The 11,976-nt window shown below is 48.2% G+C and overlaps 3 protein-coding genes and 1 long non-coding RNA gene across 5 annotated transcripts; 2 read left to right on the top strand and 2 right to left on the bottom strand.

Annotated features, from left to right (window-relative positions):
• Positions 1-269: 269 nt before the first annotated feature.
• On the top strand, positions 270-3,621 carry atp5fa1 (ATP synthase F1 subunit alpha). The gene is made up of 11 exons (XM_061293444.1): positions 270-409; positions 879-954; positions 1,128-1,297; positions 1,384-1,557; positions 1,635-1,801; positions 1,998-2,298; positions 2,396-2,620; positions 2,707-2,814; positions 2,896-3,040; positions 3,105-3,255; positions 3,414-3,621. Exons 1-11 carry the CDS (start codon positions 350-352, stop codon positions 3,490-3,492), a joined length of 1,656 nt encoding a protein of 551 aa, XP_061149428.1. The 5' UTR covers positions 270-349; the 3' UTR covers positions 3,493-3,621.
• A 6-nt stretch (positions 3,622-3,627) lies between these two features.
• Positions 3,628-5,044, bottom strand: hwa (huluwa). The gene is made up of 3 exons (XM_061293446.1): positions 4,538-5,044; positions 4,230-4,437; positions 3,628-4,156 (listed from the first exon to the last, which is right to left on the bottom strand). The coding sequence occupies exons 1-3, from the start codon at positions 5,042-5,044 to the stop codon at positions 3,993-3,995; spliced, it is 879 nt and encodes a 292-aa protein (XP_061149430.1). The 3' UTR covers positions 3,628-3,992.
• LOC133163495 (uncharacterized) lies at positions 4,936-11,152 on the top strand. The gene is made up of 3 exons (XR_009716399.1): positions 4,936-5,078; positions 8,775-9,490; positions 9,555-11,152. It is a non-coding gene; the product is annotated as an uncharacterized LOC133163495 (long non-coding RNA).
• Positions 5,574-8,813, bottom strand: LOC133163493 (dnaJ homolog subfamily B member 5-like). 2 transcript variants are annotated; one of them, XM_061293445.1, is made up of 4 exons: positions 8,678-8,813; positions 7,744-8,005; positions 7,077-7,633; positions 5,574-6,454 (listed from the first exon to the last, which is right to left on the bottom strand). In XM_061293445.1, exons 1-4 carry the CDS (start codon positions 8,783-8,785, stop codon positions 6,221-6,223), a joined length of 1,161 nt encoding a protein of 386 aa, XP_061149429.1. In that variant the 5' UTR covers positions 8,786-8,813; the 3' UTR covers positions 5,574-6,220. The 2 variants fall into 2 exon arrangements, 1 of the variants encoding a protein (XP_061149429.1); XR_009716398.1 differs by having other exon boundaries at positions 6,313-6,454; positions 6,680-7,633.
• Positions 11,153-11,976: the final 824 nt, after the last annotated feature.

The following is an 11,976-nucleotide window of genomic DNA, read 5'->3' as shown; positions in this document are numbered from 1 at the left end:
TGATGTTGCGCAGAGAGAGAGAGAGCGAGAGAGAAAGAGAGAAATTGCGACCGGAAGTTAGCACGCTGCCGGTTCAATATGTTGGACCGTCAAAAGAAAAAACATGTCGGACGACAACAATACAATAAATTGTTGTTTCACATCTCAAAATATCAATAGTGTACATAAAATACACTTGTAGGGTATACATATGATAAAACAGAATGAAAAATAAAAATTTGAATTTTTGAATCTCAAGCCTCACTCGTGAATGACTTCCGGGTTGCAGTGCCCTTTCTTCCCCTCCATCCGGCGGCTACTCAGCCTTCTCTCAGCTCAGGGAGCAGGACGGTCATCGCCAGACTCCAACATGCTGTCAGTACGCGTCGCAGCGGCTCTTGCCCGCGCACTCCCTCGCCGGGCCGGCTATGTAAGCACATCTCACGTCAATTGAGCCATTTTCTTTAGTTCGTTTCATTGTGGTTAAGAAGGTCTTTAGCATGAAAAATCATGGCGGATTTGCGTTAGCGGACGTGTTAGCATGGGGAGGACACCGGGCCTGTCACTTCGCCAATACTGCTAATCGACAAGTACATTTATTTATTCATCGTTTATTCATCGTCCTTCAGTGTGAATGACGTCAACGCACAGACATTAGCAGTGTTGTCAGTCAACAGTGAATTTTCCTCTGAAGGTCACGTTTGTCCAGTTCACCATGCAAGCTTATCATAAAAACACAACATGCCAACTTCATGCAACTCTCTAAATTCATCACACGATATCGAGGCCTTCTTATTTATGTGACAAGTCCATTTTCCCTACAGTCTGCTGGTCTTTATGGATGATGTCAAGTATGCTAATTGTGTTTGTTTTGACTTTGTCTTTGTTGTATTTTAAAGGTGTCAAAAAATGTCCCTGCAGCATGTGTGGCAGTCAAGAACCTCCACACCACCCACCCATGGATGCAGAAAACAGGTAATTGTGGAAAAAAGTAAAGTAAAAAAGACATTTTCATTGTGTTTACATTATGTCAAGTGAATAAATACAAATAGATTTTCATCAACTGCAGTAAACCTATTTTTTATTTTAGGTGCCCATCCCTAAGTGATCTTTGAATTTCAGACCTCCCTTTTATTTCTTTAATAAAGGCACTGCAGAGGTTTCTTCTATCCTGGAGCAGAAGATCATGGGAGCAGACACCAGTGCTGATTTGGAAGAGACCGGCCGAGTGTTGTCCATCGGTGATGGTATCGCCCGAGTCTACGGTCTCAGGAACGTGCAGGCCGAGGAGATGGTGGAATTCTCATCTGGACTTAAGGTTGATACTTACCCATGTTAAAATGACATTTAAATTGTCCACAAAAGAAATCACTTATCCTTTATTTTGTTTCTGCTCATTTCCAGGGAATGTCACTGAACTTGGAGCCCGACAACGTTGGCGTGGTGGTGTTCGGTAACGACAAACTAATCAAGGAGGGCGACATTGTCAAGAGGACGGGTGCCATTGTAGACGTCCCCGTCGGCGAGGAGCTGCTGGGGCGCGTCGTGGACGCCCTTGGAAATGCCATCGATGGAAAGGTGATTGAAATCCTCAAGCCACAACTGCAACGCTGCTGCATCATCACAAACTTTCTGTTTCCACTTTTCCATCACAGGGCCCCCTTGGCTCCCAGACCCGCAGGCGTGTGGGTCTGAAGGCGCCTGGCATCATCCCCCGTATCTCTGTGAGGGAGCCCATGCAGACTGGCATCAAAGCCGTGGACAGTCTGGTGCCCATTGGACGCGGGCAGCGTGAGCTCATCATTGGCGACAGGCAGACCGGGTAGAAGGATTTATGTAATACAGTATTTCAGCACTTTACGGAGTCCCTTTGGTTGCGTTTGACTGCATTATACTGCCCTCTTGTGGCTGCGTGACCAGATTAAGCCCAATTGCTGATTGCTGCTGAAATGACCTTATTAGCAGAAAATGGGGTGGAAGGAGCCGCACCATTTAAGTCTGCGAATAATTTTCCTCAGAAAAACCGCCATTGCCATCGACACCATCATCAACCAGAAGCGCTTCAACGAGGGCACCGACGAGAAGAAAAAGCTCTACTGCATCTACGTGGCCATCGGACAGAAGAGATCCACCGTGGCCCAGCTGGTCAAGAGGCTGACAGACGCTGACGCCATGAAGTACACCATCGTGGTGTCAGCCACCGCCTCCGACGCCGCCCCGCTGCAATACCTGGCGCCCTACTCGGGCTGCTCCATGGGCGAGTACTTCCGGGACAACGGCAAGCACGCCCTCATCATTTACGACGATCTCTCCAAGCAGGTGAGTTTCACCAAAGCGGACTGCTCAGACTCAGGTTGCTTTTTTGACATGAGAATTTGAAAGTCAAGGAATGAAATGACTTGTGTTCCTCCGCCAGGCCGTCGCCTACCGTCAGATGTCCCTGCTGCTCCGCCGCCCGCCCGGCCGTGAGGCTTACCCAGGCGATGTCTTCTACCTGCATTCCCGCCTGCTGGAGAGGGCCGCCAAGATGAATGACAACTTTGGCGGCGGCTCGCTCACCGCCCTGCCCGTCATCGAGACGCAGGCCGGCGACGTGTCAGCCTACATTCCAACCAACGTCATCTCCATTACAGACGGACAGGTGGCCAGGAACTGCCGTTAGCTTCTCGTTGTATTTCTACCAAGTCTTAAATTGGATGCGCGTATCACTGCAATTTTCTCCTTCAGATCTTCTTGGAGACGGAGCTGTTCTACAAAGGTATCCGTCCTGCCATCAACGTCGGTCTGTCAGTGTCTCGCGTCGGCTCAGCGGCTCAGACCAGGGCCATGAAGCAGGTCGGTTCCGCTCGCTGGGTCCCGTGTGAAGCGATCCACCAAATCACACCAAACCAACCCGTTCCGTCTGTTCCCCGCCAGGTGGCCGGCACCATGAAGCTGGAGCTGGCCCAGTACCGCGAGGTGGCTGCCTTTGCCCAGTTCGGCTCCGACCTGGACGCCGCCACGCAGCAGCTGCTGAACCGCGGCGTGCGTCTGACAGAGCTCCTCAAACAGGGCCAGTACTGTAAGTGTCGACAGCAACAATATGCTTTTGGGCTTTTGAAACTCTGCAGCCCGTCCTCCCGCAGCTCCCATGGCCATTGAAGAGCAGGTCACCGTCATCTACGCCGGCGTGAGGGGGCACCTGGACAAGATGGAGCCCAGCAAGATCACCAAGTTCGAGAAGGCCTTCCTGCAGCACATCCTGAGCCAGCACCAAGACCTGCTGGCAGCCATCAGGTAGGTTTTCCGCCCCACAATGTGAAGCCATTGTGATTAATGCATGAAGCAGTTTAGTTGTACTGTTGTACATATATTAATTCTGGACAGCTGTACAAAAAACTGGAATGATGCAAAATTGAACAAAGGCAGTAATACTTTTTTTTTTTTTTTTGCAGGGCCGACGGCCAAATCTCTGAGGCCTCAGACGCCAAGCTCAAACAGACTGTGCTCAGCTTCCTCTCCAGCTTTGAGTAACGTGCAAAAGGCATTCTTCACTTTTTATGTTGCGCTTTTGGTTGTGCTCCATGTGTGCTCCTAGCTCGCTCAGTTGGTCAACACGTCATCTCTAATGTACAGTCAAGAGAATAAAAAGTATTCCAACAACTTGACTTTATTTAGACTGTTCTGTGACAAGCACGTTATCTTAATTGTCCTTTTAGATAACAGATACATTTTCAACATCTCAAGTGATGGAACAAATAACATCTCAATTCATAGTACATATTTAGAAGTAAAACAATTTTAAAAATCAGCTTTTATTAATGAATCAAATTGTCTGTAAAAACTGTGCAATTGTGAGAGATTGTGACTATTCAGGTGAAACGTGGACACTAGAGTGAAGTAATCATTTTAAGAGTGCAACCAAAAGCATACGTGCAAAAAGTGATAAGTGACAAAGTATGACATTTCCACCTCATTAAATAGGATCCAAATAAATAAGCTATAAATAGACACAAAAACATAGATAAGACAATCTATACCCAGTACTGTTTGGTGTGCATGGCCGGCCGTTGGTGTTTGTGTTTGGGCACGTTGTTCTGCTTGACGTAATAGTCGTAATAGTCCCACTCCAACGCTGACGCCAGCACGCCGTTGGACAAGCCGTCGCTGTCCTCTGACAAAATCCGCAGGGAGACTCCTTCAACACACCAATCTTTGAATGTCCCAGTCAAAAAGATACAGAATTCTTGTAGCATAAAACGCCAACAAACCTGCACTGGCACCAAAGTCGCTGTCCAGTCCCGAGCAAGCCATCAGTGTGTTGGGACAGGAGCCCTCCGAGGGTGGTTGGAGGTAAGACCGGCATTCCATGTGTGCTTGGTCCATCCGGTGTACAGCACCCGGGCTCAGCTCAGTCAGCATCCTGTAGGTGCTACTCTGATGGATGCCGGCCATGTGTTCCACTTCCTTGTAAACGCTCTAATCGGACAATTTGATGTAGAATTTAAGCAACCTCTGACACCCCTGGGTCCCTGTGCACCCTAAAGCCGCTGCTTCACGTGACGTGGATTTCACTCACCGTGGGAGAGTTGGGCGGTACGACGTTGTCGGCCTCTGATTCGCTGGACTGTGGCAACACCGGCGCGCTGTGACGCCACTCGCCCATGCTGGGTCTCGCCGCCCGGATGCTGCTGGGCGCCCTCAAGGAACCGGATCCCGGCCTCAGCGGGGAAATCCCGTGCTGCCTACCGGACGAAGACGCCCTGGAGGAAGTGACCGGCGGCTGTGGCAGGACGGGCTCGGACAACGACATGTACGGCCTCCGCGTGGAGAAGCCCTCCGTGTCAGGTGTCCTCCGAGGCAACACGGACTCCAGAAACAGGAAGTCCTTCGCGTTTTTCCGGCGAGGCGGCCGCGGCCTCGCTTTGGAGAGGAGGAACAGTTTGTAGCCCAGGAAGAGGCAGTTGAGCAGGAGCAGAACGATTACAGCCGGGATGAGTAGCAGGACCACCAGGGTGAGGCTGACCACCGGGTAACCCTCGCTCAAACTGGGGCTGGGTGCTGTGCTCTGACCTGGCTGCGACATTTAATCACGGACACCCCTTCACCACGCCGTGTAGGTGAGTGTGCACGTTGTTTTCCGTGTCAATCAGACTTTCTGCTTGTTGTGTACCTTTTCTGCAAATGTGAACTTCGTTGACATCCAATGTGAAACGTAAGATATGCGCGAAACTCGAGTGTGTTTGCATGTGCGCCACAAACATTACAGAGCGACAGCTGCGAGCAATTAGGTTCCCAGTGACGCACGTTGCTGTTCCGCAGGTAGCCACAAGAGGGCGACAACGGACAGGATTTAGTAGTTTCCTTCGAGATTTTGTTGATTGGAATGCGGAAAATAAAAAAGGCAAAAAGCTTTCTTTGTAAAGTTCAAAACAATTATATCGAAAAATAGCCAGTTTTTAGCCCAAAGGGGCCAACCTTGGTCCTTTAATTTGATTTTATTTAGCCCTTAGATGCAAAAGTGACTGTACCCTGCACTCTTCTATAAGTGGGTCAAAAACGATCAATATTAGAAAAATGTGTTTTTAATGCCATTTTTGTCATTTTGGTAGAAGATGATCGAAGCAAACATGACAGGACAAGCGGGGTAAAGTTTTTCCCTCTCTTTAATTCAATTCATGCTGCTGTATAGTTCACCTCAAACCTTTCAATTCAATAGAACAATTGACACATGAGTCTCTGTTAGAGACAACGTTGTTTTCATTTGTTTGCACACAAAGTAGATCTTTGCACACAAGTACAATGTAAGAAAATCAATGCAAAAGTCCCATATGAGCACCATATATAACTATAGTCAAGTAGTTGATCCACCCCGCCCATCCCCATGTTAAGTCTGTACAGACTCAAATAACATACTGCAGATATAACAGTACACAAGATAAGAATAAGCTTTTCATCGGAGAGAAAGGCAAAATGGAGATGTCCTCAGATACCAAAGAGCACTTGAGTCAGGTTTTATGGTGCCCCCTCTGCAGGGCAAACAACGGGAATTTGTGATTGGTCATATCCCACCTCAGTTTGGAACGGGCAAGCCCAACCATTGAAGGGTAGTGCTGAAGTTCGACCAGTGGGAATTTACAAATACTGTACTAGTGTTTGGCACCCTTTCCATGGGCCACCATTCGCAGCCATTGGCTTTGTAATGGGGGGGGGGCACACAGGTAGCAGTCATTGGGTACCTAAAAGCGTGGCGCCGTGCAGACTAGCACTGGCCCAGACTGTGCTTGATGATTTCCCGAGACTGTGGTGGGATCCTGTCGGGAAAGGTCACTTGAAACTCCACCACAAGGTCGCCCCGCCGCGACGGGCTGCGGGCGACGGGCAGGCCCTCGCCGCGAAGGCGCCGGACTGCGCCCGGTCTGATGACGTCGCTGCACGGCAAGGGCATGAGGCGGTTGTCCAGCGTGGGAACGTTGACTGTGCAGCCGCAAAGGGCCTGGAAAGAGACAAGAGGACAGAAACGTTAAATCTCTCAGAGGAAGGCTTTCAAAATGGTGCTAAAGTTCCTTCACATTGAACATTTTGGAACTTTAAAAATCTAATTTAGTCATTGGAAATGGTGGATTAGTTCAAACAAGTGAATTAAAAAGCAAATCTCTCTGGCATTTATAATTATTCCAAAGGTGTCAAGTTACATAAGCCGGAAATGTGTCAGTCTTACTAAAAAGCCCATTCCACAAGGAAGCGGCTCACCGAGCCTGTCTGTGCGACGCCGACTGCTGCACCGCTAATCTGCCGAGCGTGGGTGCGCATGAAATGAGAGTTAAAGAGACCATAACGCCTCCACCTCCTCCTCCTTAGCAGCATCACGGAGAGCGGCGAGCTAAATTTAGCCCCGAGCTCGGCGGGGGCGGATGAGGTAACCGGCTGTCATTCTTTGGTCGTGCCAACCGTGTCTCATTGAAGTCTTTACGCTCATTGAGTGATTGCATAAACGAGAGGAAGTGTCGTGTGGGCGTAGCGGAGTAGTCGCAAGGTTATGGAACAAATTTGATTGTATAACTCGAATATTACTGAAAGCGGATCCGTTTCCAAGGCGTCTCGCAACTCCATCTCACCTCTTTGAGGGTGATGCTGGCCGTGTAGATGATGTTGGAGCCGTTTCTCTTGTACTGCGGGTGCTCGGCGTCACATAGAACGAAGGTGACGTCAGCGGGTGTGCTGTTGGGCGTCTCGTCGCCCTCCCGGGGGAAGGTGATCTTGGTGCCTGCCTTCCAGCCTTTCTTCACCACCACGTTCAGCACCTTGTCTTCGGTCCACAGGCTGCGGCCGTCCGGACCGAGGCGGCTGCGGGTGATCTTGACGTGCTTGGTGCAGCCGTGCATCACGTCTTCCAGGCTGACCGGCAACTCGCGTACCAGGGCCTTGGCTCGGGGGCGTCGCACACCCCGTCTCAGGCCACCGCCGCTCTCTTGCCCGGGGTAAGCGCCCACGTGGCTGAAGGGGAAGCGGCGGAAGGGGTTGAAGAGCTCGTCGTCGTCGCAGTCGTGACCGAAGAAGATGTCAAAGTGGTCGGAGCCGTGGAAGAAGGAGGAGAATGTGGCGTGCGGGTCGGTGGGGAATTGGTTGCGGAAAGTGTTGCCTTGGCCCGCTGCTGACATGCCACTCTTGAGACCTGATTGGACATGAAAAGTTGCATTGAGTATCGACCATTCAAATGTATTTGGAAGTAAACCTACTGCAGTCTGTAAGGCGAAGATTGGTTGTTGAAAAGTTCCTGCTCACCTTCCTCCCCAAACTGGTCGTAGACGCTCTTCTTTGCAGGATCAGTCAGAACTTCGTAGGCCTCTGCGATTTCTTTGAAGCGGTCTTCGGCGTCGGCCTCGCTATTTTTGTCCGGGTGGAACTTGAGCGCCATCTTGCGGTAGGCCTTCTTGATCTCGTCTTCGTTGGACTGGGGCGCCACGCCCAGTACTTTGTAGAAGTCCTTGCCGGCGCTGGGCTTGATGGACAGGCAGGGCGTGTCCGGCTCAGACTTGGTTCCTTCCTGCAAGGAGGGACGAGGAGGGATTGACATATTACAATTTCTATATTCTCATTTCATAATAGCACCGCTAGGTTCTTCAGTCCTGCTGCTTCTGGTTCCTGCACTTCTTATCTGCTGTGAATTTTTAAGGCTGGTGCAGAGAAGTCGGGGAGGGGGGGGGGCTGCTTCCCTGACAACGGAGCTTCTCGGCAGCTATTGGATGAATGCTCCTCTTTGCATTGAGATCACATCTATTGAGCATGAATGTCTTTTGTCTTTCAACGACAGTACATTGTGTACCTAATTTTGTGACCGGTGGGACGTTCATAATTTAACATTGTCCAGCAACAAGCATCCATAATGATTTTAAATAAATCTTTTTAAATCTGTCATCATCACAATTACATATTTTACATGTTTGTTGTCATCACAATTATATATTTTATATGTATTCTTCTCCTTATTACTATTATTGCACAGTCCATTAAAGGTATAATTGTAAGACTAAAAGGTATTGATGCTTACAATAATTTAAGACACCCAAACTATTCAAGTAAATACAGACACATCATTTATTTCAACAGCTTGTCAGGTGTTTGTAGCAGCTAAATTTAAAATATTTTTGAAACTTGTTCATCTCACAAACCGACGTACCCATGTGTTCCATCAAATAAAAAAAATAAAAAAACTTACCGCGGATGAAGCTGATCCCGAGCTGTCTCCTCTGTGCATCACCCGAACTTTGCACTTGACGTTGACATTTTTGTTCTTGACTCCAAACTGTGTCCAGATGAGAACCATGATGACTGCTGCAAAGCTACGCTGTCGCTGTCCACTCGGGGCTGGTGCTGAAAACGCTCCGGCTTGCCTTGACTGTGCCGCTGCCGACTGCTAAATAGTGGCTCGGCTTCAGCGCGCTTTTCTACTCCACGCTCAGCCAGCCCACGCGGCGTGACGGAGCTTCCCCGGCGTTGGCCCCTCCCACAGCATGGCGGGATCCCGCCGAGTGGCGGCCCATTGGTTGCCGGGCGCGGATGTTGCAGCCCTCTCGCGCCTTGTAGAGCGTCGCTTCCGGAGCTCCGACAGGCACACGGCCAGAAGCGAGCGAGTCACGACTCAGAACACACAGTCCTCCTTTTTTCTTTTTTTTTTTGTTCCAGACAGAACAAATACACGAATCCAGACAGCCCAGCAGGACGTGTCCTAAAATAGCCTCACTGAAACACACACTGCATACATTACTAGACAGATAATTGGATGGATGGATGGATGGATGGATGGATGGATGGATGGATGGATGGATGGATGGATGGATGGATGGATGGATGGATAGATAGATAGTAGGGCAGTGGGTTGAATATAAAAACTGGTTCTCTACAAACACTTTGCTAGTGAGACGTTCCGTAACGCCACCAGCTGAAGACTCCCACTTCCATAAGAGCAGAAAAAGAAGGCAGGCGATGACACCAATGAAGCGACATAACCTGGTGACTTCATCACCACAAGGTCGGTGAGTGTTGTCAAAAGTGTAGGGAGCTGCTGTCTAACACCCTTTTTTTTATGCCTAAAGTAGAGTCATGGCGTCTATTTGGAGAAACTGGTGGACAAAGCAGAGTGGAGGACATACATGGCAACGCTTCCTCCGCCTCCCGGCCAATCAGGGCCGGATTTCCCAGGGATTCTCGTTGCTGTCTGGCAGGAAGCGGAAGACCAATTTGGTTCGAGGAGAGCATCACGCCTCCTCTTCTCCTGCAGTGATTCAGTAGAGACTTTTTTTTTTTCCTTTTCGCACGGCTGCAGCCTACGGGAACAGTCTGACTGGAGTTGGCCTTGCAATATATGCACACTAGCACAGATGCCACTATGGTCATAATGACACATTATGGCAGTATGACCTTGATTTACACATTTCTGTGTTCTGTAAAGAACTATTGGAACAATTCATTATAGCCATCTAGCTGGTGTCTATTGATGTGTCCCATCCATTCATCCATCGATGAGTCGGCTGGATGGATAACAAAACGATAGATGATGATAGATTGATTGAGAGAGCAGTTACGCAAGTCAAGACAAAACACCTTCCCTGTGGGACTTGGATGATAAATTGCGTTTCCCTCTTTACAGCCGCCACAGTATATATTTGATTGCGCAATCTCCACATAGCGCTGTTATACAACACAGTTTGTACGAGTGGGTATTTTTGACGCTATTGAGGCTCGAGAGCAAGTGATGGGCCAGACGTTAAAAAGCGCAACCTTTTGTCTGTGCTTTCAGGTGGGAGGTTTTTAATCAACGACTCCGGCGTCTGAAGAGGGGTTTAGGTGACTCACCGACTCTCGCCATCTGTCTCGCCATAAGTAAAAAGTGGTCCTGAATAGGCGTTATGCAAGAGGAACACTGGCGAGCATCTAAGATTTTTACTTTTTTCAATTTTCGACTTGGTGCTGAACTTGTGAACTTAACCACCCTCACCAAGAGGGGGCAGCATTGTTTCAGTTTGGACACTGCGGCCAACCTCATCACTCATCTGACCTTTAAGCAAGCAACAAATGTCTGTCCTCCTATCTCCATTTAGGTCGGGCAATCTGATGAGAAGAAAAGTCGAGTCTCCTATCAACCAAACCAACGAAATAAAAAAGTACATTTTGTTCAATGTTGGTTTGATGGACATGTTGTGAAGAGGGTGGAATTAATGAAAATATGATGTTCTCTCGGTTATTTTGACACCCCGCCCCGACCATTTTGTCTGCCACTTCCTCCCACGCTCACGCTGAAAGAGCGCCGGTGTCTGAACAATGGCGAGACGGTTGCTCGTTAGACAGATGGCTCCAGCTTGGAAGGCGACGCTAAAAGCCAGTCACGCTCTGTTCTCTTCTCGCTGCACACTGACTGAACATTAACCTGACCGAGTAGTTTGGATTATGAAATTGTACTAAAGTGTCTTAATGCAGCTGAGTGTATTTGTCTCATGATTCATGTTGCGCGATCATGTCCTTCTTCTTACTCGTTCTGTAAAGATGAGCCTTTTTTGTCGGGCTTAGAGGTAAGGGGTGCAGTAATGGTATCGAAAAACTAATAAATGTTAATTTTCTGCAGCAATTGTGTGTAAATTCTGAAATGCAAGACCATGTACAGAAAGGCTTTTTTTAAATAAAAAAACGAAATGAGCATGTTTGTACTTTATGACCTTATTTGTAATACACAAAACACATGCATTTACATTTATTTGGTATTTGGGTCTGGTTAAATAAAGGTTAACCAGAAAAAATAAATAAAACATCAGCAAAAGCATTTCAATAACTGACCAGGAGATGGCGACAGCATGGCAACCTTGTTAAATAAAGGCTAACCTCTCCCCAAAAAAGCCCAGATCCACCGTTGTTTGGGGTCTGGTTAAATAAAGGTTAACCTTAAAAAAAAAAAAAAAAAAGTGAACCCTGAACTTTGAACCCGTGGTGACCCCGTGGTGACCCCTGGTGACCCCGTGGTGACCCCTGGGTGACCCCTGGGTGACCTTTGAACCCTGAACTTTCAACTCTAGTTAAAAATCGAAAATGTGCACATGACCCCGTGAACTTTGAACCGACCTTTGACCCCTGGGTGAACTTTGAACCGACCTTTGACCCCTGGGTGAACTTTGAACCGTAAACCTTGACCTTTGACCCCTAGCTAATTAAGTTTTTTTTTTTTTTTTTAAACTGGCATAGCAGAACGATCCATGGTCTTCAGATGCCGCGCTGTCGCCATCTCCTGGTCAGTTAGTGAAATGCTTTTGCTGATGTTTTTTTTTTCTCTCAATTAAAACAAATCAATTAGCCAGTTGGTTTTCTTTATTTAATATCTATTATCAGACAAAACCAAATTGTGAATCAGCCACCTAGGCTATAGCAGAACAAACAATCCATGGTCTTCAGATGCCACGCTGTCGCCATCTCCTGGTCAGCTAGTGAAATGCTTTTGCTGTTTTTTTTTTCCTCTCAATTAAAACAAAT

The sequence above is a fragment of the Syngnathus typhle genome, linkage group LG12, assembly GCF_033458585.1.
Source record: "Syngnathus typhle isolate RoL2023-S1 ecotype Sweden linkage group LG12, RoL_Styp_1.0, whole genome shotgun sequence".
Taxonomy (NCBI): domain Eukaryota; kingdom Metazoa; phylum Chordata; class Actinopteri; order Syngnathiformes; family Syngnathidae; genus Syngnathus; species Syngnathus typhle.
Note: the sequence above shows the minus strand (reverse complement) of the source record. Positions and strands in the feature narration are given on the sequence as shown.